Genomic DNA, 27488 nt, shown 5'->3' with positions numbered 1-27488 from the left:
GGAGAGGTGAGCCAGACCAGGTCTTGAAGGGTCTCATGAACATACCAAAAGCTAAGGCTTTTCTCAAACCAGTGAGGAGCTACTGAAGGGTTTTTAACAGAAGAGTTATGGTGACAGAATAGCATTTTAGAAAGGTGTGCAGGAGACATATTTCCAAATCATCCATAGTGGTTATCTCTGAGTATGGGGTGGAGGAAACAGCTCTCACTTGTCACTTTATGTATTTCTGAATTGTTTGACAGTCTTGAAATAAGACAGACGATGTCACAATTTAAAAAAAAGAAGAAGCTTACCTAAGACCCTGTCATCCAGCTTATGTATTATTCAGGCCTTGTTTTCTACCATTGTCTTCTGCTTATCTTTATAGACTATTACCTTTTTAATTAATTGCACCAGATGGGGGATGAAAGAAGGGAGGTGTAAAGAAAAGTAACTTTACTATTGTTGCTCCTTTAGAGCTGTGGTGGAGACCAAGATCGAAATTACAGTCTACAATAAGGGGAGTTTGTTTTGTTTTACTATGTGGATTTTAGCTATCTGTGATGAAAATGAGGGGCTATTCCTAATGAGAATTCCACACGCCCATGTGTTCCCAATTCATTACAATTTTTATCCTGGTGAAATCTGACTTAAATGGCTATCAAGAACCAACATATTAAGCAAAAGGGCCACTTAAAGAGTGAGATGTCTAGAAGGGAGTAGAGAAAGTCCAACAGCTCTGCATACGTAGGGCAAGTTAAGCAGGGGAGCACGGTTGTATCTTAGCTACACATTCACTTCAGGTGTTTGTGAGTCATTAATTTATGGAGTTTTCTTCTTCTTCTTGTTTTTACCATTCCTCCCCCTCCCTCACTCACTGCTGGATAGTCAGTTAATCATACTTGTTAAAATTATACCTCTAAAGAACCAAATTCTATTTTAAAATTAGATTTTTAAAAAACTAAACAGGATGCAAATTGTCATAAGCACCTTTTAGGCACCTTCTTTCCAGTCCAAGCCTGCCCCATATCCATTTATTTGAGATCTGTCCTCCAAACTATCCCCAATGGCCCTGTTGGGAAAGTTAAGGTTTATAGTCTTATTCGGGCTTCAGAGACATTGCTAGGCCTCTGACCAAAGAATGACCTGCATAGGCTATGTGCCAGACTCTCAGAAACTGTGTGCAGGCATACAGGATTGGTGTTTAGTGGCCATTAGATAAGAAGGAAAATAAGTCCTGGAGATTCTTGGACCTTGGGAACCTGGCCAGTTCCCAGGGTCAGAGAACCTCCTGAAGTCTTATAAGAGCAAAACATTAACAGAATAACCACAGCTGCATGTTTGCATGCAAACTAATGTTATCAGTCTGCAACTGGGTAACATAAGCAGGATTTCCCCAAATCGTTCTCTGAAGTCTCATCTGTGGAGTGGACGCACTGCAAAGGACAATTCCAACTGGGACTCCAGATTGCTGTTCACGGGACTTCCCAGCACTGTTTGGATCTGGATGTAGGTGTTTCTTCAATTTGGTGATATAAATACTGTTCAATTCTTTTTTAATATTCCTGCATAATCTTGCTTTCTTTGCTTCCTTGCTTATTGCTGTATCTTAATAAATATCATAAACTGGCTTATTAGTGTGATGAGTGGTTTCTTTTACCAACGAATCCTTTGAACCTAAAAGGAATTAAAATAGGCTCCTGCACATGAGGGTTCCTCCTCCTTTTCACAGCCACACGTGTATTCCTCAAGGCCGGACATCTCATTCTAGGTAAGCCAGATGGATTTCTCTCTCAAGAATTTGAACTGAGAGACACAGAGACTGGGAGTTGAGAACTGAATCATCATAGCCAAGCACTAGAGGAAGGGTGCACAAATTTCTACCACTGATATCTCAGAGCTGGCCTGGTTCCCATCTTGCTCAAGATTGGTTAGTGTTATAAACTGAATGATTGTGTTCCCCCAAAATTTATATGTTAAACTCTAACCCCTCAATGTGATGGTATTAGGAGGTGGGGCCTTTGGGAGGTAATTAGGTTATGAGGGTGGATCCCTCATTTTATAGTGCCCTTATAAAAGTCACCTCAGAGAGTTCCCTTGCCCCTTCCCCCATGTGAGAACACAGCAAGAAGAAGACCGTCTATGAATCAGGAAACAGGCCCTCACCAGACCAAATCTGCCCTGACCTTGAACTTCCCTGCCTCCAGAACTGTGAGACATTTTTGTTGTTTACAAGACACCCAGTCTATGGTACTTTGTTACAGCAGCCCAAGCTAAGACAGTCAGCTGTTTCTTAGCTTCTGCATACTACTATAATATCTTTTCAGTAAACTTTCCCTTTGCTTAAACTAGTTTAAATAAGGTTCTATTACTTTCAACCAAAGGAGTCTTAATTTAACTAAGTCTGAAATCAAATTCGAAGGAAAATGTAAAAATTGCTGGCATGAAAAAAACACTAGTATGGCATAAAAGGAATCAGATATTCAAAGTTCAGTAGGACCCCATTATGATTGCTCTCTTTCTAGAAAACAAGGAAAACGTCCCTATTATGAGCAAATAAATGCCTTATATCTCTGTAAGCCAATATCACAAGGTATAGTACAACAAAATTTGTATAAAGCAAGTACCACTCTTTGTCACAGAGTTTCCCTGATTCCAAAAACCTAACAGAGGTATTAACAGGTTAGTGAAAAAGTTATAAGCCTTATAATACAGTAGCTATGTAAAACCAAAGCCACAAATTCGTGGTCCATGGATCACATCCAGTCCATGGATGTATTTGTTCGCCTGCACAGTATTTTTAAATTTTTAAGTTGGTTGCTAAATTTTAAACATTTGGAAATTTTACATAAAAATTCAGATTTATGGCTTCTCTTGGAAAAAATAAGATTTTGCCTCCACATTATTAAATCTAATAGTCATTTTCTGTCTTTATTTTACTTGATCATTCAGTCTCATTTCACAGAGTCGATCACTTTCTCCTTCTTGAAATACTTTCCTCACCGGCTTCTGCGACACCACTCACTTTTAGTTTTCCTCCTGCCTAACAGATTGCTCCTAAATTCCTTTTGCTGACTTCTCCTCATCTCTCCACCTCTAAATGCTGCACAGCCCAGGACTCAATCTTTGGTTAGCTCTCCTATATCCATCCATATTCCTTATCTCATTGAGTCTCATGACCTTAAATATCATCTCTATGCTAACAACTCCAAAATGTCTGCATCCAATCTTGGCCTCCCACCTAAATTCCAGTCCTATATTCAACTGCCTACACAACATCTCCACTTGAATGTCAATAGCTTTCTCAAACTTAACTTACCCAGAATTAAACTCTTCCCCTCCACCATATAATCTTCCCTTTCCCATCTCATCAAATGGCAGCTCCATTCTATTTTCAGACTAAAATCTTTGAAGTCATCCTCTCTCCCTCTAACACTCCTTCCATCAGCATCTATCAGCTCTGCCTTCAACATATATCAAGACTCTGACCACTTCTTACCACTTTCACTTGTCCAAGCCACCATTATCTCTTGCCTCCATTATTGTAATCACCTCCTAACTGGTCTCCCTGCCTAGCCCTTGACCCCTTACAGCCTGTTTTCAACACTGCAGTAGAGTGGTCATTTTATTTATTTATTTATTTATTATATGTAATTTTATTAATATTATTTTTTACATTCCAGAATGTTGTTGCGGAGCAATTGGGAGGAAGGGGGAGAGGGGAAAAGGGGAAGGAAATGTGATGGAAGAAGGAGGGAGGACAAGGGGTGGGACTGAGGCCTGTGGCACCCCCCTCATTCCCACAGGGGCAACTGGGGGGGGGGCAGGCTTCCAGCAGTAGCTTGATCATTGCCAGGCTGGATGTAGATGTCATGGGGGTGTGGCAAAAGCCCTCGCCCCTCACCATCCCAGCTCGGGAACCTGGGGCCCTTCTTGCTGCAGCTTTGTGCTTATCACTGGGCTGGCTGCAGGTGTTGGGGGCGTGGCCGAGGCCCTCAGCCCTAAGTGGTCATTTTTAAATCCTAAGTTAGATCATGTAACTTCTCTGCTCAAAACTTTCCAATCACTTTCCATTCAATCAGAGTAAAAGCCAAAGTCCTTACAATGGCATGCAGAGTTCTACACATTTAGGCTCTCTGCAACTGCTCTGACTTCATCTCCTCCTTCCATCACTGCTCCTGCCACAGGGGCCTTTGTGATGCCCCTTGAATACACAGGCACACTCCACCTCAGGGCCTTGCACTTGCTATTCCCTTTGCCTGGAAAGCTTTTCTCCAAGACATCTACATGTTTGCTCCCTCACTTCTTTCAGATCCCTCTTCAAATGCCCCCTTATTAGAGCAGACTTCCAGCTGCGCCACCACCCTCCCTTTTCTCATCTTGGATTTCTCCGTAGCACTTATTGCCATCTGACAGACTAGATATTTATGTGTCAGTGTGTTTATTGTCCATTTCCATCTATATAATATAAGGTCTGTGAAAGAAGGGACTTCATCTGTTTTGTTCACTGCCATATCCCAAAACCTAAAACAGACTTTGGCGCCTAGAGGATATTTAATATGCATTTGTTGAAAGAGTCCAGATTCCTATAGCAGCATTCAACTGACTTTAGACAGAGCGTGAACTCTTGAGTAGACCACAGTCCTCAATGTTTCCTATTGTACTGCACACAGTTTGTTTTATTTTAAAATTATTTGTCTGGCCTGCATAGTAATTTAACTTTGAGATTCATGCTCTAAAAAATGTCTCTTCCAGCGTATGAATCTGGAAGTTTGGAACTCTACAATATAAAACAGGATGGGAATGGTAATAATCAGGAAACATAGATAGCTCATCCTAAGCAGATAAGCCATTTTGAAAAAAATATCTTTGCCCTTTAGGCTCAAAAAGAAATCTACTCTTCCCCTAGGCTTTTCTGGGCCTCCATTTTGGTTTACCCAGCATTGGCCATTACAGGATTTGTGCTTTGGATACACTTTTTTGTTAATCTTGCATCAGGGAGTGGAAAAAATGGAAAATAACTATCATCAAACCTGAGCCAGAATAGAAGACAATCTTTACCTTGAAGAACTCAATAAGAGCATCTTTATTTTCCAGCCAAATGATGTTATTGAGGTATTTGTCTGGAGTAGGGGGTGGGATTGCCATTGGAAAGTTATTCAGGGCTTTTATTTTTGTAAGAAGTACCTAAAAACAATCAAAAACAATGGTGTTCAGATTTTGTAACAGAAAATGGACACTAGGCAAAAACCAAGAAAATTAACCTCTTATGCAAATCTAACCTTGATTTTTCACTCACAGCCTTTTTTACATCCTCTAACCTTCCTATTCTCCCCTTATTACTATTTTCACTGATTTATTAATTCAGATTGAACCTATTATCTTTATAATCCAGTTATCACTGTATCCTACCTTGTCTTAATCTCAAAATTTCTATATTTCACAATTAATTACTGTATGATTTAATGCCACATTCTCTCAATTTTTTTCACGTGTGTGATTTTTTTCTCTAACTCTTTCTAATTTTGGAGAACACAGTTCCAGCCTTATGGCTTCTAAGAAGCTTTCTCTGGCTTCCCCCACCAAGTAAGAGAAAATCACTTTATCTCCCTTATTCCCATGGCATCACCTATATACAAGTATTTCTGTTATGGAACTTATTACATTATAAAATTATTCTTTTTGCTTGTCTGTCTCACTCTCCATATTATGTAACTTTTGTTGGTTGGATGAATAAATGACTAAATGAAAGAACAAGAAAAAGAGCCCATAGACTTTGGGGTCAGTGTTACATGCATTAAGTAGCCCAATCTCCTCAAGAGTCCAGTGCACTTATTAGGTATCAAACAAATATTTATTCAACTGAATTGAATAGATTTTCCCAGATCACAGATAATTATATCTCTTTCGCTGACAATTAGGCAATTAGTAGACATTCAATAAGTAACTGTTGAATGATTGATTTACCCATCACCTTTCTAAACAAACCTATACAAAAAAAATAAGTCTCTCCTCTTAAGGACTATTATTTATTTATCTTCATTAATATGCATCAAGCATTCAATTGTCTTATACAGCCTTCAAAGTGATGAATGAAAAAATAGAATATAAAATACAATATGTATGGAGGTATAACTTGAAGAATATTATAAAGTAGCCCTTTTCTTCCCTTACACAGATGTTAAAGAGAAATCATATTACTCATTTAGTTCTTTCCTGTGATGTTATAGAGTCTAAAGAGATAGAGAGAGCCTTAAAGAGCAAAGCTGGCCTATCCCATATCCACTTCCCTCCTGGGGCCATGGAGGGTACTATGTCCAGGGAATGACCAGAGGCACAGTGCATGGTGGTCCATGGCTGGGAGCCACCAGTGACAAGGAAGAGCATGTCACATCCACAAACAGCATACCAACAGGCAACACAGACAGAATGTGGGACCAGAACTTCCATTTTTCTGCCGTATGCTGAGAAGCAGACCCTTACATGGAAGTGGAAAGAACTCTCTTATTTTGCAGAAATACAGTCAAGATGATAGATGTGATAAAGTGGTATGATTAAACACAGCTTTTCCCCGCATCTTACATTCCTAATTTGTTTGCAAATACATTTATAATTTTTCAAAAGTCCATATTTTCCCTGCTCCTCTCCTCTCAGAACGGCCTCCTCCCCGAACCCTTCCCTCCACATACACACAGTTAGGTCCCCTCCCCACCATGTTAATATGTGACTCCCATCTCCTCTGCCACAGTCAATGGGACTGGGCAATATACATTCCACCAGTATGGAGAAGCAGAGAAATCTAGTGAGCCTATGCCAAAGTAACGTGCCACAGAGGACAACCCTGATAGGAAATGGAGAATCTAGAAAGCTTTCTAATTCCTTATTCAAGTCCTTTTTTGAGGCCTGGCCACATGGCCTGGCTATTGTGGATTCTGTAAGATATTCTGTGTCCTTTTAATAGATCCCCCAAACCCATTTCTTTACTGAATTTAACTCAGGTTGGTTTCCATTACTTGCAACCAAGTAGTTTTGACTAATGGAGTACCCCAGGTAGCACTAGCATTGGTTGCAACTGTCATTAACATCTGCAGGCAATTACAGAGTTAACGCCTGCAGTTAAACACTCTTTTCCCAGTCTCCCTTGCTCATCACACTCTGCTAAAGCTAACAATGTGGGCTGGGGTGTTGGGTTAATGGAATCAAGCAAAATGGAAAATTGCTTTATTACCTTATTCATCTCAATGCCCTCATATTTATCGATAATGCCTCTTGACCAAAGAAAGGTGAGATTTTTCAGAGCTTTAGCAATCACATTCCGGATTGCCTGCTTAGTCTTCAAAGCAATGACAACATCACGACACTCATGCTCTATGCGTCCTGAGGCAAATAAAACTTAGTAAGCAAGCTATGTAATCACTACAATAATAACTAATATTGTATAGTAGTTTAAAATTTCCAAAGTATTTACACAATATCTTTTCACTCTAGCTTCACACAGAACTCAAGAGGCTGGTTGGACTAGAGTTACTTTCATCTCCATTCTATGGATGAGAAAATTGAAAGCTGCCTTCCCAACTACCTGTGAGAAAATTACTCTTTGCTTTATTCCCATGGCATCTCCTACATATCTCTATTATGGAATTCATTACATTATAGTATTATTATTTTTACTTATCTATCTCATCCTTCATATTGTATAAGTTTTGTTGGTTGGATTAATCAACGACTGAATGAAAGAGTGAAAGAGCCCCTGGATTTTGGCTGGTGGGTCTTTCTGAGATCAAATCATATATTCTTTCCACTTTAATAAGCATGAGAAGTCATAAACTGGACTATGAGTCAAGGCTAGAATTGCATTTGTTTCATCTTTGTAATCCTGACATTGAGCACAATGCCTGACATGAAAGGCACACACGCAGTTTCTAACTGGAATGAGCTGACCAGTACAATGAAGGGTACCAGTGATCAAGAGCATAGGTTTTAGGGTTAGGTACACCTGGGCTAGAGATCTGGCTCACCACTTACTAGCCACATGGCCTCAGGCAAGCTAACCTTTCTAAGCCTCAGCTTCATCATCTGTAAAATGATGAGGGTAACAGTATTTGCCTCAGAGAGTAAGCATAAGAATTAAATGAGATAATATATATATAAAGCAAATGACAGTTTCTGACATAATAAGCCTTCAGTAATCAGTTTCAGTAATCGTATGGAAACAGGCACTCCCTTTTACAGGACTGAATGGAGAAAATGTTGTAATATTTCATGCTGATCTAAAACGTAATACAAAGCAGCAATTCCAAGGCCTCTAATCTTTAAAAGCACAGAAATAAAAAACTGCCAGTATGTAAATAGCAACAATGGGCCCCGGATTTTCTGAGACAGTGCCAAAATATTCTGACCTATTGTTCCCAAACTTATACTTTCATTCTTTAGATGATGTCCTTTCCATTTTGTTTTGGTAAGCATGGTCCCCATCAATCCATATGGCATCTTACAAAGTGGTTTTATTTCCTTTCTGATAACTTCCATTTATTAAGGGCCTACCATATGCTGGGCTGTCTTCCAGATATTTTTGCGTACACTAAGAGCCTGGCCCACAGCTCCCATATGAAGAAAGCAGACCCAAGAAGCTAGGCATAAAATCCTTGGGCTCCTGCTATGTGTTTCAAGTAAAGTGGAGTGACTGCAGATGCTCAAGAAATGATATTCCCTGCAGCCCTACATTCTGTATCCTTGCAGTAAAACAAAACAAAACAAAACCTCTTGTCAAGGGCCAAGCCCATGGCGCACTCGGGAGAGTGCAGTGCTGGGAGCGCAGCGACGCTCCTGCTGTGGGTTCGGATCCCATATAGGAATGGCCAGTGTGCTCACTGGCTGAGCGCGGTGTAGGCGACACCACACCAAGGGTTGCGATCCCCTTACCAGTCACGAAAAGGACAAAAAAAAAAAAAAACCTCTTGTCAAAGATAATCTTCACATATCTCTTACAACCTTAAGGTATTTGACCTTGCCATCTTAATACACTTTCCATATGCCTCCCATTCTTTCCTCTACACTCTCACAGCAACTAACAGGACTCCTGTAACTTTCTGTAATTTTCTGTGGGTAAGCTCATACACTTCATCATACTCTGCACTTTTTAAGGGTCCAAGTTTATCTATCTTTGTTTTCCCATACCTGGCCCATTACATATGTTCAATAAATGCTTGTTGGATGAATAAATGAATGAATGAGTGAGTGAGTGAAAACATTAAGAGGTGGTCTCCCTTCGGTTAAATTATGAGATAATGAGGTGTGATTTCAGGAAATCAGTTACCCCAACTACCTACCCAATTCTTTGACAGCATCTCGTTTGTTGGTATCCAAAATTTCATAAAATTTCTGTAAGAAATTAAGAAAAAACATGCATTTTTTATTACACCACATGCACTTCTGGATTTAAATTCTGAAAAAAGAAGTATGGTAGAAAAATCTGAGATTTAGCAGAGCTATTTGGCTCAGCTCTTCCCTCTGGGATGCAGTGCTGCTGCTTTCCCCATGTTCATACTCAAATTGCAGTGAATGTTGCACCACCAGCAGCTTGCATAACTACTATGCCTAATAGTTCTCAAAAAATATTGGTATGCACTTGTAGGGTAAATGCTGGACATAGCCCTATTCCCCCACCCTGTGCATACCAGAGTTCCCCCTCCCCTCTGGGAAACTACCCCTGGCCAAGGTAGTTACCCAAGGAAAGGCACATCTTCTTTAAGACAAATGGAAGACTGGAGGAAGCAGGGACCCTAAGTAAATGAATTAGCGTGCTGGCGCTAAAACACTCTAGCACCAGGAGAGTAGCAAGTAGAATAGATTAATTTATCTACTCAGCCAGATCTCCCATGTGCTCTGAGTTATGTGAGTTGGGTGAGGGTCTGCACACAAGATTGCAAATGATTTACACCCCTACTTTGATCTGTTCATTATATAACTGTTGTACGTACCCCATGGCGGTGCAGATATCCAACTGGCTGGCTGCCATCAGCAACTCCCGTAAGTGTATTAAACCAATATCTCTACCTATTGATATACTGGGTGAGTGTTTTTGGAATAGGCAAACACTACGCGAGTGCCCTCTCAGATTTGGGGCTCTGTGATACTGCACTCCACTGTGCACGAAGGAGAATTCTCATAGAGCCCAATCTGAGGGTGAACCAACTTGAGTGGCTATTTGAGGTGTCAGTCTATCAGGAGCACAAAAACCAAGTGCAATAATGGAAAAAATATGGTGACAATTAGTTCGTGTTCCCTACAGATGACTCCTTAAACAACTGGAGAAAAAACTCCACTCCAGGTCTAACCAATCCCTGTTCAATCAGTCACTTATCATACGCCCACTATGTTCCAGTCCCTGTTCTTCATGAAGGTTACTCCCTAACTTTGAGTCTTTCTGGAGCTTGCATTGGCCACACCAACAGCCCTGCAACCAAACAACTGGCAGTTCCCCAGGATTGTCAAGTACAGATGTCTGAAATCCTGTACCCAAATAATTCATGGCATAGTTCTGTTTATAGGGAACAACTGGTTTGTTATCTAAAGTTTAAGCAAAGTTAAGTTTTTGTTGTTTTTATTTGTTTTTTGTGTTTTTGTTTGTTTGTTTGTTTTTTGGTTTGGTTTTTTAAAAATCACATCTAATAAATCCCTCACTTTGAATATAAGAATGAGGCATACAATTTTGATTAAATAGTTTCTTCTCACCCAATAATATTGAATTGATATTGGGAAAGTGCCAAATTATTAGCCTGCCCAGGGTACCAACATACTGTGGTCCAGCTCTGCTTATACAGGTACATAGATAGCAGATAAAACCCTTCCTACCAAACTGGATTTATAGCGACACGGTAAGACTACTCTAGAATGACATTGATCAAGAGAGCACAGGAACTGACTCCTACCTACAAAGAGTACAGTCATGAAAGCATGGACGTATATTTATTTCTCCAAAGGTGAGCTGCCGCAGGTCAGTTTCCAGAGCCAAGTCACTTTCAGAATAAATACCAGTGTGATATCAAAACACATCTCAAAAAGCCATTTAAATCTTTAGTGAAGTCATGCTGAACGGGATTCATTTCATCTCTTACATGTCAAGACATCTGCCCTCAAATCTCTGTGTCTTTTCCCAAACTCCTCGAAACACGTTCTTGACACCCCCAATAGCTCTTGTTTCTCTTCTTTCTTTTTCCTGCTTGTGAAATCTTTTCTCCTGTGAATAGCTCTATGTTCTTTCTAACATAGATCCATCTAGGTTTCCAGTAATTCTTTTTATTTCTTCTCCCTTCTTCAAAGTAAATCAGCAGGACAGAATTCTGTTGCACGTTGATGTCTGATCCAATAAAGCTAAGTACCTTCACAGCCTCTTTCCCTCTTTAACTTCAAGAAGGAAAAAGCCTCTCTTTCTTGGCTAAGAGCCTGAGGTAACGAAAGTCATCACAAAAAAACTAGGCACCACGGCCAGAAGACACAACCTTTAGCCCATCCATGGTTAAATATACACACAATCATTGTATCTAGGGCTTTAGTAATCGGGATTTTAGTTCATCATCATGTTAAAAATCAGGCGTCTCACTTGGGTTGAGAAAATACCTTTTAACTCATGATACTGTTCAGTTTAGACCCTCATCTACATGTAGGAAAATGTAACCAAAATCACCAAACACTGGGGAGAAAAAAACTGAATGAAAGACAGGAACTAAACACAACAAATAGGTGAATGAACACCAAGGAAGCAGAATTAACACAGGAAACAAAGAAGCATTTAAAATGAAGAGATTCAGGGCCGACCCCATGGCGCACTCTGGAGAGTGCAGCGCTGGGAGCGCAGCGACGCTCCCTCCGCGGGTTCGGATCCTATATAGGAATGGCCAGTGCACTCACTGGCTGAGCGCGGAGTGGGCGACACCACGCCAGGGGTTGCGATCCCCTTACTGGTCACAAAAAAAAGACAAAAAATAAAAAATAAATAAAATGAAGGTGCACTCACTGGCTGAGCGTGGAGTGGGCGACACCACGCCAAGGGTTGCGATCCCCTTACTGGTCACAAAAAAAAGACAAAAAATAAAAAATAAATAAAATGAAGAGATTCAAGAGAATATCACAGTAACTTTAAAAAATGAAAGGAAACAGTTGCAATGAAAAAAGAAGCAATCACAGATTTGGGAGATCAAAAAGTGCTTTTCAAAAAATTTAAAAAGACCTTTTAGTAGACAGGCTGAACAACAGAATGAACCCAACTAAAGACTGAATTAGTAACCTGAGACACCAAGTTGAAGGTTTCTCATTATAAAGAGCAAAGAGTTGAAAGTTAGGAGAAAAGTTAAAACAGAGACTAAATCCAGATGCTGAAAAATCTGTTTAAAGGGGTGCTGGAAGGAGAAAACACAGAGGGCAGGAAATAAAGAAATCATGGAAGAAAGATGGGGATCTTCAGATTGTAAGCCCCACCAAGTGCTACGTGAGATAAATGGTTTTTTCCTGCCCTCAAGACACATGACAAATATTTTAAAAATCACATCTAAGGGCCGGCCCATGGCTCACTTGCGAGAGAGCGGTGCTGACAACACCAAGTCAGGGGTTAAGATCCCCTTACCCGTCATCTTTAAAAAAAAAAAAAAAAATCACATCTAGACATATCATGGTGAAATTTTAGAACTCCAAGAATAAAGAGAAAATTCTAAAAGCCTCCAAAGAGAGAGAAAAGAAAGTCACCTATTAAAGCAAAAATAAAATCAGAATTAAGGGCTGGACGATTAGCTCAGTTAGAGAATGGTGTTACAACACCAAGGTCAAGGGTTAGGATCCCTGTACCAGCCAGCTGCCAAAAAAAAAAGGAACAATCAGCCTTATCCACAATGCTGAGGACACAGGGGCAATGTCTTCAAGTTCAGAGCAAAGAAAATGGCTTTTGAGAGTGAAACTATTAATTATGAGAGCAAAATATAAATCATTTTGGACATATAAGTTCATGTACCCTACGAAAAAAATTATAGGCATTACCCAGCATAATAAAATGGAAAGTAAAAAGGAGCTCACATGGGATTCAAGAAAGTGGCTGAGGAATCTGACCAAAAGAAAGAGAAGAAAGATAGTTAGAAAAATAATTTGTTAATCCATTTGACTGTTTTATTTAGAAGAGGCTCTCTTATGTAGTAAATGTTAAATGACATCGGATCATATTTCCTTTGTTATGATTGAATCAAATTATAGGTTCTACAGTGACTAATATTTATACAATCATAACAAAATAAAGGTTGTTTTTTGGTTTTCCATTTATAGAATCATTTACTGAAAAGGAAGACGACTTAATTATACTTACAAAATAGAATGTAAATGCTATAAACCTTTTCCCTGTAAAAATAACAGCTCCAAAAATTTAAGACAGGGAGAAAAAAATGTTTAAAGGAGAGGAATGTTCTAAGCTCCTTAAACTTCATAACAGAGAAAATAAAGACTGTTTAGAGGTAATAAATAAAGAATTAAGTACATATGCATAAAATTATTATGGTAAGGAGTAGAGGAATTTAACACAGGAGTGGTTACTAGGGACTGTCTTGCATAGTGGTAGTGTACATAGCTGGCAGGGATAATTTTACTTCTTTCATTATGTTATTTTCAAGTTGTAAAATTATGGGTAATTATTTTGTACTATTTATTTTTTGCTATTTTCTTTTGTGTTCTCTCCTATATTTACATTCAAAGGTCTTACCCTTTAGGCTAGGTGGAGCTGTTGAATATACATAAGCAGAAGTTGCACCTCAAAAAGATTGTGGAAAAATAGAATTAAAAGAAAATACGAATCGTTCCATGAACTTTTTGAAGAACCTGGTACATATGAAATTTAAAATGGCCCTCTTAGGAACATCACTCTCCCACATGGCCCAGCGTGGCCTGGAGTGAGCAGACTGTGCGAGGGAGCCTGGTCAGGAGGTGACTCACTCCGTCTCAGAGCTCACATCTGGTACTTGCTGCATACTGCCTGGAAATGAGGAGGGCATTCAATGAAAAAAAAAATAAATGCTACTACTCACCCGCTCCACAGTACCAGGATTTCAAGTTTTCACTGAGAAATCTTTGTTCTCTTTTCCTCTCTTCCTCTCCACTTCAGATCTACTACCACTTTTTTGAAGCCATGTTCAAGTCTCAATTCCTGCATAAAGCCTTTTCCAAGTGCCCTATCTTACAGAGAGTGTTACAAAGATAGATGGAATCTCTTCTCTACTCTGCACTCAGAAAATAAATCATGTATTTTCTGCTACGAAATAATAAATGAGTTTGATCATAATGGCTGTTCTCTGCAGTACCTCATTTAACACAATAAACAATTGAATTCCCATCAACTGGTGGAATTTATCTGTTTGGTGAAATACATGTAGAAATGGTCTGAAAAGAAATTAATATACCTAATGTTTTTTCCCCCAAATGACCAGTGCTGTTTCTCACCTGATATATTGATTCGCATCCAGAAATTTGTCTTACAAAAAGTTTGGCATCTTCTTGACTTTTGACGTAGCCTTTTGTAATACTATACATCAAGCTGAGGCGCTTTTTGATCTGCCCATCTACAATATTTATCAGTACTGGTATTACTATCTGGAATAACGGGGAGAAGAAAAATCCTGTAAATGTGATGAGGAAAGCAGCCTCTATGGAAGAGGTTCTCACAGTGTCATCTCCAGACCAGCAGCAGCAGCACCCAGAAACTTGTTAGAAACAGAAATTCTCAGCCACCACCCCAGACCTGATGAATCAGACACATGGGTGAAGCCCAGCAATCAGTGTTTGTTGTCCTCCAGCCGAGGACTCAAGTTTGAGATCCACTCTCTAAAGAAACTGATGTTTAATGAATAACTGACTCTGTAGCCTTAGAGGAAAATCTCTAGCCCTGCCTTTCCCTCATTCTCTGTACCCCCAGGTTTCAGAACACATGAATGGTGGTCCCATATCTGAGTCATAGTTACTAAGTAATAAATCTCTCTCTCTCTGCACCTCAGTTTCTTCACTGGTAAGATTTTACAAAATGCAGGGTATCTAAGTTTCTTCTTAGCTCTAAATTTCTCTAATCATAAGCTGAAGCAGGCTATAGTGACTTAAAAAGAGATTTTTTTTTATTTTTGACTCAAAATTGATTATACATATGTTGGGGGTTCAACATTGAGATATGTTAATCAAATCAATATTACTAGCATATATATTGTTACAAATCATAATTATTCCTTATGCCCCTTGTCCAATTTCTCCCAGTCCCCCTCGCCCTCCCTCCTCCCACCACTGATAACCCTAGATTTCTTCTCTCCTTCTGAAAGAGTAATGGTTACTCTGTTGATTTGTTGCTTAGATGATCCGTCCAATGCTGAGAGGTGTGATCAGGTCCCCCAATATTATCATAGAGCAGACGCTTCTTCTGTCACTCTGAAAAGGACTTGGTGGAGAGAGACATCCTCGTCCTTTCTTTATCTCTGCTGGTGACTCTACTTGTGTCAATGCACTCGAGTGGCTGACAGACCATCTGCATGGTGGTTGTGGTATCCAGCTGCTTTTGCAGAAGCCATGGTTATTGTGGTGGCTGTGGTGGGCCACCCACATGGAGGTGATGTTTTTGGCATGCTCCTTGGTACTGGCGGTGTGCCTGGTTGGGGGGGTGTCCTGGTTGTGGAGGGGGGTTCCAGTCCATGGCTCCATACCTCAGGACCCCAGGTCGGCCCTGAAGCACTGGCACAGTGTGCCTGGTTGTGGAAGAGGGGTCCAGTCCCTGGCTCCATACCTCAGGACTCCGGGCAGGCCCTGAGGTGCTGGCACAGTATGCCTGGTTTGGGAGGGAAGTCTGGTCCCTTTCTCTATGCCCTGGGTTCCTGGGCAGGCCCTGAGGCACTGGCACAGTGTGGCTGGTTGTGGGAGGGGGGGTCCGGTCCTCAGCTCCATACCTCGGGACCCCAGGAGGGCCCAAAGGTGCTGGCCTGGTATGCCTGGTTGTGGGAGTGGGGTCCAGTCCCTGGCTCCATACCTTGGGTCCCCAGGTGGGCCCCGAGGTGCTGGCATGGTGTGCCTGGTTGTGGGAGGGGGGTCCAGTCCCCAGCTGCATGCCCCAGTCCCCCAACAGGCCCCAAGGTGCTGGTGATGTGCCTGGATGTGGGAGTGGAGTCCCATCCCCGGTTCCAAGCCTTGGGTTCCCAGGTGGGTCCCAAGGCACTGGTGGTGTGAGTGGGTGTGGGCAGGGGTCCTGTCCCCAGATCCATACCTCATGTCCCCCTGTAAGCCCCAAGGCGCTGGTGGTGTGCCTGGGCCAGAACTAATTTTTTGTCCTTTGCTTACTTCTAAAATGAGAGAAATCCCTGTGAGAACCCCCTGTGAGAACCAGTTCTAGAGCTCTTTGATTGAGCTAAATTGCTGCTTTGCTGTTGTTTTTCTAGGGAAGGCTTGTTGTGCATCTCAGGGTTTAATCATTGACCTTATAGGTACTTCCGGCTCTCCAGAGACTCGGTGCATATGGGTTGTTTAGAAACTCTGATCTGGGCCTGAGTTTTTTCATCAGACTGCACCCCGTGCAATTCTGCATTCCTGACCAGTCACCTCTGAGTGGTCCTGTGCTGATTGGGGGGCGGATCAGATGTCCTTGCTGTGTCCCAGTGTTCTCCTGGTGGTCCTGTCTCCCCCACCTCCTATGCTCCAAACACTTCCCATGGGATGGGTCCTGCACTGGTCCCTTGCATTGACTCACCGGCCTCTGAATGGCTCCCATTTTTCAGCTGTTCTTTCTCCTCACACCTCCATGGGTCCACGGAAACCCTATTAGTGGTCTTGTTGTCCTGGAGGCCACCAAGGTCCTCTTCTCCCCTTCTGAAGGGCATAGCTGTGGCTTCTGCCAGCTCCTGCTCTGTACACTCAGCAGCTCCAGCATTAAAGCAGCCATGGCCCAAAACTCTCAGAGCAGTTTTTTCTTTCACTCATCATGGTTTCTCCTGCCTTCATGAACTCTGTAGGTCTCTCCTCCTCTTCTGCTGAGCTCCAGCATCCCCAGCTTGGCTGATGTTACATTTTTATAGTTGTAAATTGGTGGGAGAGCGTGATGCTGGGGACCATCTATTCTACCACCTTGACTGGAACTCCCAAAAAGAGATTTTAAAAATAAACCTCCCTGAGTTTAAATATCAACTCTCCTTGGTGAAAGATCTCCACAGTGAAAACTACAAAACACTGATGAAAGAAATTAAACAGGATACAAAAAAAATGGAAACACATTCTATGTTCATGGATTGGAAGAATTAATATGGTCAAAATGACCATACTACCCAAAGCAATCTACAGGTTCAATGCAATCCCTAACAAAATACCAATACCACTCTTCACAGAAATAGAAAAAATAATCCTAAAATTCATATGGAACCACAAAAGATCCCAAATGGCCAAAGAAATCCTGAGCAAAAAGAATAAAGCTAGAGGCATTATACTATCTGACTTCAAAATATACTACAAGCTATAGTAACCAAAAGAGCATGGTACTGGCATAAAAACAGACACAGGGGTCAATGGAACATAATAGAGAACCCAGAAATAAATCCACATATTTAAAGTCACCTGATCTTTGCCAACGGTGCCAAGAACATACACTAGGGAAAGGACAGCCTCTTCAATAAGTGGTGCTGGGAAAACTGGATATCCATGTGCAGAAGAATGAAACTAGGCCATATTACCAAATCAACTCAAAATGGATTAAAGACTTAAATGTAAGACCTGAAACTATAAAACTACTAGAAGAAAACATAGGGGAACACTCCAAGACACTGGTCTGGAGAAAAATTTTATGCGGAAGACTTCTATAAGCATAGCTGACAAAAGCAATAATAGACCAATGGGATTACATCAAGCAAAAAAGCTTCTACACAGCAAAAGAAACAATCAACAGAGTGAAGAGGCAAGCTATAGAAAGAGAAAATATTTGCAAACTATTCATCTGACAAGGAAGTAATATCCAGAATATATAAGGCACTTAACTCACTGGCAAAAAAAATATCCAAATAGCTCAATTAAAAATGGGCAAATGAGTTGAATAGGCATTTCTCAAAAGAAGACATACAAATGGCCAGTAAGTACATGAAAAAATGTTCAACATCACTAATCATCAGGGAAATGCAAATCTAAACCATAATGACATATCATCTCACCCCAGTTAGATTGGCTGCTATTAAAAAGACAAAAAATAACATATGCTGACAAGGATGCAGAGAAAGGGGATCTCTTATACACTGTTGGTAGGAACGCAAATTAGTACAACCTTATGGAAAACTGATGGAAGTTTCTCAAAAAACTAAAAGAACAACTACCATATGATCCAGCAGTCCCACTGCTGAGTATTTATGCAAAGGAAAGAAAATTAGCATACTGAAGAGATATCTGCACCCCCATGTTTATTGCAGCACTATTAACAATAGCCAAGATATGGAATCAACCTAGGTGTCCATCAACAGATGAATAGATAAAGAAAATGTGGAATACTACTCAGCCATGAAAAAGAATAAAATCCTGTCATTTGCAACAACATGGATGAGCCTAGAAGACATTACATTAAGTAAAATAATTCAGGCTCAGAAAGATAAATACCACATGTTCTCACTCATGTGGGAGCTAAAAAAAAATAGTAAGTTGAACTTTCAGAAATAAAGAGTAGAATTGCACTAGAGGCTGGGAAGGGGTGGGGAGAGGGGGATAGAGAGAGGCTGGTTAATATACACAAAATTGCAGCTAGATAGAAAAAAATTCTAGTGGTGTACAGTAGTACTAGGCATCTATAATTAGTAATAATTTATTGTATGTTCTCAATGGCTGGAAGAGAAGAGCTCAAATGCTTTCATCATAAAGAAATGATAAATCTTTGCAGTGTTAAAAACGCTACTACCGTGATTTGACCATCACACTTTGTACACATGTATTGAAATATAGCCATGATAATATTCGTTCCTTAAATATACTTCATTGAAATTTGTCAGAGCGTGCTAGACAGAAAGGGCAACTGGTTCAGAACATTGCTGGCCACACTCTGAATAGATTTGGCTTCCACAATAATACATCTTTGAATCTTTATTTCATTTTAAATACTTTTCACAAAGTGTTACTTCTTTTTTTTCTTTTTTTTTTATAAAGATGACCAGTAAGGGGATCTTAACCCTTGATTTGGTGTTGTCAGCACCACGCTCTCCCAAGTGAGCCACAGGCTGGCCCGACAAAGTGTTACTTCTTTTTTTTCTTTTTTTTTTATAAAGATGACCAGTAAGGGGATCTTAACCCTTGATTTGGTGTTGTCAGCACCACGCTCTCCCAAGTGAGCCACAGGCTGGCCCGACAAAGTGTTACTTCTAAAATAATTATTTTACATTCATCTGTATAAGATCTCTATATAAAAACTAATTACCCAAAGAAACCTCTACCTTCCATTTTAAGTCTTAGCTTCACACTACACATTCTGATTTCTAAAGTACTTTGCATTATGGTGGAATTATACCTTACATGAGCACTTCCACTAAATTCAGCTCATAGGGCAAAAAATCATATAGAATCAAAACTATCCCTTAAAGCAGGTTTTGTGTATACAACTTTGTACAGTAATTCTTATAAACACTTAAATTTGGTAACACTAGTATATAATAAAGGAAGGAATAAAAAATGTCTATAAGCACAAGCTGGACATTCAAACAATTCTGTCTTGATGATAACTATTAACACTCAAAGAATGGGGACTAGGTGGAGGATTCTAATGTGTGCATTTTGCCATCAGGGTTTATAGCAATTTTTTTAAAATGTCAAGCCTCGATAACTTCAATACATAATAATAGACTTGTTTGATGTAATAATAATTAAACAAAAAAATGGAGTGGCAAGTAAAATCTAAAGCTCCCAAGTTAAAAGCTTACACAAAGGGCCTTCAAAACGTTTATGAAAATGTACATCATGAAAAACGTATGCATGGATTGCAAAATTTTTTTTGCATAAAAATAAATTCTTACTGTTATAACATGTCTTAACAGAATCTAGTTTGAGGCACTAAGAAGGATAAGACATCAGTTTGAAAAGAGCCCCTATCAGAGCAACATGAATTCTGCTAAAACTGAGGGAAGAATAAACATCATATTTATGGAGAAATGTAGGTGGAAGAATGGTGAAATCATTGATGTTTTATGAAAAATTTATAGGGTCAATGCCCCAAAGAAATTAGCAGTTAACAAATGGATAATTCATATTAAGAAGAAATGAGACAATATGGAAGATGAAGCCCACGGTGGCAGACCATCCACATCAATTTTCAAGGAAAAGATTATTTTGTTTGTGCCTTAATTGAAGAGGACTGATGATTAACAGTAGAAACAACAGCCAACACCATAGACATCTCAACTGGGTCAGCTCACGCAGTTCCGAATGAAAAATTACAGTTAAAAAAACTTCCTACTTGATGGGTGCCAAAACTGTTGCCCCCAGATCAGCTGCAGATAAGAGCAGATCTTTCAATGGAAGTTTTAAACAAGTGGGATCAAGATCCTGAAGCATTTCTTCAAAGAATTATAACAAGATTCCTTCCCCTTTCCCTGTGCCAGCCATACCACTCTCAACAACAACGAAAAAAGAATTGTAACAAGAGATGAAGCATGGCTTTACTGTATGATCAGGAAGACAAAGCACAACCTAAATCAAAGCCATGGCTACCAAGAGGTGAACGTGGTCCAGTCAAAGCAAGAGTGGAACAATTGAGCAAAGGTCATGGCAACAATTTTGGGGGGATGCTCAAGGCATTTTTCTTGTAGACTTTCTGGAGAGCCAAAGAACAATAACATCTGCTTATTGTGAGAGTGTGTGGAGAAAGTTAGCCAGAGCTTTAGCAGAAAAACACCTGGGAAAGCATCACCAGAGAGTCCTCCTCCATCATGACAATGCTCTTGTTCATTCCTCTCATCAAACAAGGACAATTTTGTTAGAGTTTCAATGGGAAATCATTAGGCATCCACCTTACAGTCCTGATTTGGCTCCTTCTGTCTTCTTTTTGGTTCCTAATCTTAAAAAAAAAAAAACATTTAAAAGGCACTCATTTTTCTTCAGTTAGTAATGTAAAAAAGACTGCATTGACATGGTTCAAGTCCCAGGACCACCCCCCACCCCCCAGTTCTTTATGGATGAACTAGAGGTTTGGTTTCATTGCTAACAAAAGCGTCTTGAACTTGATGGAGCTTATGTTGAGAAATAAAGTTAATATTTTTTATTTTTATCTTTTATTTCCATTTTGCCATGAACTTTTTGAAATCCCCTCATACTGAGTACCAAGCGTTGGTCCAGTAGTGCACAAAACAGAAGTTTGAAGTCCCCTTGTGTAACGTAATTTCATTAGAGAGAAAGGCAGCGTATGAGTTGAGACTGAAAATATAAAAACGCACCTTCAAAATCAAAACCAGAGCCATGGAAAGAAGAAATGATAACTGTAAAGATTGAAAGCAGCAGGAAAATTAAATTACCGTAAAGATTGAAAGCAGCAGTAAAATTAAATTACTGCAAAGATTGAAAATTGCAGTAAAATTAAATTCCACAGGCAGTAAGTATTCTATGTGAGCACGGGGCTGTACAGAAAATATGTTTGCTTCTGCACAGTTTGGGCAGTATGAACAAATTTTACCAAAACTTGGAGAAATTGTTTCTGAGTCACCCTGCTTCTAGTGGCACCAAGATTTTTATTAATTTCCTCAGCAACTATGCATTAAGTACTTACTATATACCAGGCACTGTTCTAGGTATTGGACAGTGCATTGGACAAAACAGTCTTTGCTTTTATGGAACTTGCTTTCTGCAAGTGGGGAGAGGTGAGACAATAAATAAAGATATTGATAATTGATCACTTATGTTAACAAAAAATAATAAAGCAGGAAAAGAGTATAGAGTATTGAGAGAAGGTTGCCTTCTAAAATAGGGTAGTCACAACACCCTTTGAAGTAGGGACTGTTTTATTCCCGTTTTGTAGGTAAAGAATCCGAGACACAAATAATTTGCCCAAGATTACAGAGTAAGTGGTACAACTAGAATTCAAACCCAGGCTGCCTAGCTTGAGTCTGCACTGTATTATCTGAAGAAAGTCATTTCTGTTTTAGCTTCATTTGGTCAACTATGACACGCTCATAGAAACATATATCTGGACGTGTAGAAGGCCCTGGAGAGTCTCAGTAAAACTGAATCAGTTGGCAGAGTCTTTTCCTGTCACTTTTTCTTGCCCAGGTTCTTTTGGCTTCCTTCTGATTCGTGAGTATTTGATAGTCCAGGCCCCTCTTTCTTGATACCCCTGCCCCACTTCATGTTCAGAATTCTGTGCTTCTTTATAAGAAACCTCATGTTGTACATTGCTATATTGCACTGTTCACATGTGATGGTCAATATGATCCTGCTATCCCACTCATTGGTATATATGCACAAGAATTGAAATCAGGATTGCAAAGAAATATAGATTCAAAATATCTTAATTGATCTGTAGAATACATTTTTATTTTAAACAGTACCTTCAATGCTGATTCTAATACATACAAAAACATAAAATAATAGTTTAATGATATCAGTGTTGACACATTTAACTCTCTTGCCACTGGCCATAGATGTATTATCATAGGATAAATATACATTAGGGTTATAATATGTCCTGTATATTCAAATTCTTCTGAAAATACAATGTGATATACGTAAATCAAAAATTTATAACTCCTGAAAAAAATGAGATCAAATAAAATGTCAGATCATTTAAAAGTATAACAATTAAGAGCTAAAGTTCTACATTTGTTTAAACAAATCATTAAACTTAATTTGAAAAAGACTACAAACAATATAAAACGATAAGCAGAAATCAAAAGCATGACTTCTATGAATAAAAATCATACTAGAGAAAGATAAAAAATATAATTCTTCTTAATCTATATCAGGGATGGGCAGCATAGCTCTCCATTATTCATAGAAAGAATTCATGCTTCAAATCAAGGCTACAGTGCTTAGGAAACAATGCAAAGATTCATAAAAGCAAGAAATAAATTTAGTGGAAAATGTATTACACATCAGCATTTAAAATTAAGAACAGGAAAAAATATTTTATTCAATAATTACCATGGCATGTATTTCTTAAAACTTTTCAATCCATCTAAAGTAGAGTGTATGAGGGCTGGCCAGTTAGCTCACCTGGCTGAGCATGGTGCTGGAAACACCAAGGTCAGAGCTCAGATCCCCGTAGCAGCCAGCCGCCAAAAAAAACAAAAAATGAAAAATAGAGTCCAACAAAAGGAGGTTCCCTAGATATATGTCAGGACCCTAGGCGGTCAGGGCTCAGATCCCCGTAGCAGCCAGCCGCCAAAAAAACCAAAAAATGAAAAATAGAGTCCAACAAAAGGAGGTTCCCTAGATATATGTCAGGACCCTAGGGCTTAAATTTTTTATATTTCTATTTAAATTTATTAAATGAAAGAAAGTAAAAAATTATCAGAATTTGTTATCAAAGGTTATGTTAACACCCACTTAAAATTTAGCAGCACTGTTGCTCCTGGTATATTTTTGTTTTGACATCTACTGGTAGAACAACCTTGCCTTTGTGGTCTAAAAAGCATGTTAGCTCACAATTTATATAGGTCCACAAAGAGTGGACCCAAGTTAAGTAAAATATATATTTTTGTGATATTTTGGGAAATTGATTATAGATATTACTAAGGCCATGTTACGTTTTTTCCTAACTCTAGACATCAGCAGAACTACCCTATGGCACAGATGAAAGTAAACAGTGCTAGATCTAGTCTACCAGTTAGAAATTTCTTACTCTTGCTCTCTGTTATACTAGAAGAATATGTAAGCAGCCCAGTACAAAATATGACCCGAAGACATGGCAATTAAAACTTGAAGAATCCAAATATGACCTTCCTCTCCTTCTTTCTGCCCACTCTCAAATAGGGGTGTCAATGATGTTGTTAAAACAGAATGGAGGAAGACAGGCAAGCACTCTGCTCGCTCACCACTAGATGGATGAGTCAACCATAATAGTTTTCTTTCTAAGTAAGGCAAATCAAGGTAATCTATTCTGACAATGTAGAAACGGACATATTCTCAATTATATTACTATTAAAGTTTCACAATACTTACCCAGGTGGGATAAAAGGTGCCTTTTCTTTCTTATATTGCAAGAAAGTCAACATGTTTTTAAACTTCCTAAGCCAGCTTCTAGCTGTTACATAAGTTGAAACATCATAAATACTCATGAATCTAGCAGAGAAAAATACAATATGTGTTATGATAAAAAGCAAGTTGCTATACTTTGGGTAATACAAAAGAGCAAGTTATACTAAATGTAACTAAATATGCTCAGCCCCAAGCCTCTACATCCATCCACCTATCCACCCCTGGTTATGGTACATAAACATTTTAAATGTGAGACTCCTACTGCCCCTGTTTCTGGAACAATTCCTGATCTGAGGTAGAACATAAAGTTTCTCTAGACACATTCTGTGAATTCAGAATCAAGCTTCTCTTTGTCATGCCTTGCCTAGCCCAAGTCTCCCCAAGGCCCTGAAGGCCCTAACCTTCCCAAACTTTACCCCAAGGATTGATGGTAAATCTTCCAAATAGATTACCAGGCTGCCAAAATGTTAACTATCACCCAGCCAGGATCTCCTGTCACTGTTGTCCCACAGCTTTGTCTTGGATCCACTATCTAATGTTTGCCAGGACTGTGACCAGATATCAACAATATCTCTAAGACACTGGGCTTTCCCACCAGTCTTTATGACGTCTATCAGGACCAGCAGTTGGATCAATTCCTTCGAGCCTGCTCCTCCCTAGAGGGCAGTCTAATGGTACCTCCTCTATCCAGTTATTTAGTGAAGATGATAAAAAGGCAAAAGAACTATGATAGTAATTAAAGCTATTTAGGTTCTCTTTCATGGATCCCCTAGTCTCTTATCTAATTACATTGCAGTCAGATCTTCTTCCAGAATATCCTGATGTCACCAAGTTATGAAACTTCAGGGGAAAATAATATCGACAAGCAAAACAGAAAGTAGATGAATAGATGGACAGACAGACAGATGGATATAGATAAATAAGATAACAGATTGATCAATTTGGAATATTTAATTCTCATTATCACATATCCATTCAATTTCGTAAATATCAATTAAACAATTGTTATACTCACTTTCCTTGGATGGGGCAATAGCTTTTGGTTGCACCAATTAATATCCGGGCTGCGTCTACTCCAAGTATTCCATCATTACACTGTTTTTCAAAGCTACTCTAAACATACAATTTTTTTAAAATATTACAAAGGCTCAAAACATAAATGCAATATACACTTCTTAACCCTTATATAGCCCTCCTTATTATTACTGAACTCAGTATATGAAAATACACTTTCACAAAAAAATTCTATAAATTTCATTCAGTTCAAATATTTACTGAATATTCATTTTTACAAAGTACAGTCCTGAATGTTATGAGAGACGCGAAGTTCCTAGCTTCAAGAAACTCAAAATACATACAATTCAAAGAGTTTATTTCAGTAATATAAATAGCATCAGTAGCATCATTCTTCTACAACAACAGAGAGAGGCAAAGTTTTGTTTTTGTTTATTTATTCATTTATTTTTGGCAGCTGGCTGGTATGGGGATCTGAACCCATGACCACGGTTTTATAAGGCTGTGCTCTAACCAAGCGAGCTAACCAGCCAGCCCTAAAGAGGCAAAGTATTAATTCAAAGTGTAATTAATTCCTCTCAGCCTCACAGATTACTATCAAAAGAGAAAAACAGACTGTACTCTTGTATCAACTCTTCCCTAAAAACAGGAGAAAAATTACACCCTTTTAGGTGCCACTGACAAACTCAGAGGTTAGAATTACCTCCTGGGACTGCTGCCTAAACTTTGTTTCCCTCATACTGACTATGGGCTCTTGCCTATCCATTGTTTATAAGTATTGTCTCCAACCTCCACTACATTTAGCATATTTTCTCAAGTTTTACAACTCTAAGAATGATAGTTACTACAGGAAAAGAGAAAATTCACACCACTTTAATATCTCAAGACAATGGTCATCCATTCACCAGCTCCTTTTACCTCGAGGAGATAGAGAAATGATCAACCTAAAACAGCCTTAATAAAGCATACGCAAATTCTGAAGCTGCCTTCCAAAAGGTAGAGGGTCAGTGGCTGGGCTATCCTTATTCTAAGGGCCACTGGGACACTTGGTGGACTTCCCCATTTTGTAAACCTCCCTGATGGCCCTTGACAGATATCCACTATAAGAAAGATGTGTCCCAGAGGTTTGGCACTGTGGTATATGTGCAAATATTACACTTGTGTTTCCAGCCTGCTACCCTAAGAAGTAAACCTGCCTCAAGAAAATTATGATTTACTAATATGATGGAATGTTTGTTTACTCATTCATCCTTCAAATAAATATTTATTGAATGACTACTCTGCTGCAAGCCCTGTGCTAGGTCAATGGAAGTATATAATTCAAGGCTTTAAGGAGCTCACAGTCTAGTGGTGGGGGGGAAATATACACATATAATTTTAAAACAGTGTAGGCAATATAAGAGGATAAAATTAAGTGCAGGTCATTAATCAGAGTTGATGTGGAGATGGGATCAGAAAGAAATTCCTGGAGGAGATGGCACCTCAGTTGAATTTTAAGAATGAGCATGATTATCCAGATGAAGAATAGTGTAGGGGGAGCAGAGTGGGGAAGAAGGTGAGCAGAGGGTGGCATCTTCAGTGCATGCACAGAGGCATGAAACGAGATGGTGAATGCAGTAAAAAAACAAGTTGTTGGGCAAAGAATCAGCCAGAGAAACAGGCAGGGGCCAGACTTAAAATGACCTTGTCTATTGTGCTTAGACTTGATCTCATAGGTAAGCTTGTCTTGGAGTGTGAGATGCTCATCCTGTGAGATACTCCTTGAACCCCCATCCCTGAAAAATTGTGCAGGGCAGAGGGAAAGGGAGAAAGAAATGTTGCATTCAATATTCTCTCCTGGAGAAGCTCAATTTATATCAGCATCTTAAAAACTCTGAGGAACCTCTACAAGAAGAAGTTCCATAAGAAACATGTTTAATTTTGTTTAAACCAGTACATCCTAAAGGAATTGGAGCATGGAAATTTTTTTTTTTTTTATGCAGTCCCTCTTAACATCTCACGGAGCAAACATTCTCTGGAACTGACTCATGTAGGACTTTAAGCAGGATGGTGGTATAGACACATGTTTTTCAGTAAGTCACCATGATTTGAGAATGGAAACATTGGAGACAGGGAAACCAGTTGAAGGTTAATATTCAGACAAGAGATTATAATGGCATAAATTAAGATCCTCAGGGGCCGGCCCAGTGGCGCACTGCGCTAGTGCACCGCTTGGGAAGCGCGGAGGCGCTCCCGCCGAGGGTTCGGATCCCACATACAGACCGGTTCCTGCTCACTGGCTGAGCGAGGCATGGGGG

General features: G+C 39.4%; 1 protein-coding gene across 1 annotated transcript in view; it reads right to left on the bottom strand.

Annotated features, from left to right (window-relative positions):
* Positions 1-27488, bottom strand: part of SLC9C2 (solute carrier family 9, member C2 (putative)) — a 100738-nt gene that overhangs the window by 13584 nt on the left and 59666 nt on the right. The window contains exons 13-20 of the mRNA XM_008579261.1: positions 25193-25290; positions 24142-24261; positions 22530-22728; positions 20007-20043; positions 14452-14627; positions 9309-9360; positions 7208-7356; positions 5041-5166 (exon numbers count right to left, since the gene is read on the bottom strand). Of these exons, the coding sequence (XP_008577483.1) occupies positions 5041-5166; positions 7208-7356; positions 9309-9360; positions 14452-14627; positions 20007-20043; positions 22530-22728; positions 24142-24261; positions 25193-25290 (957 nt within the window). The remainder of the gene's footprint in view (positions 1-5040; positions 5167-7207; positions 7357-9308; positions 9361-14451; positions 14628-20006; positions 20044-22529; positions 22729-24141; positions 24262-25192; positions 25291-27488) is intronic.

Source organism: Galeopterus variegatus, unplaced genomic scaffold, assembly GCF_000696425.1.
Source record: "Galeopterus variegatus unplaced genomic scaffold, G_variegatus-3.0.2 Scaffold1844, whole genome shotgun sequence".
In the NCBI taxonomy this organism is placed as follows: Eukaryota; Metazoa; Chordata; class Mammalia; order Dermoptera; family Cynocephalidae; genus Galeopterus; species Galeopterus variegatus.
This window is presented reverse-complemented; position numbering and strand designations above follow the sequence as displayed.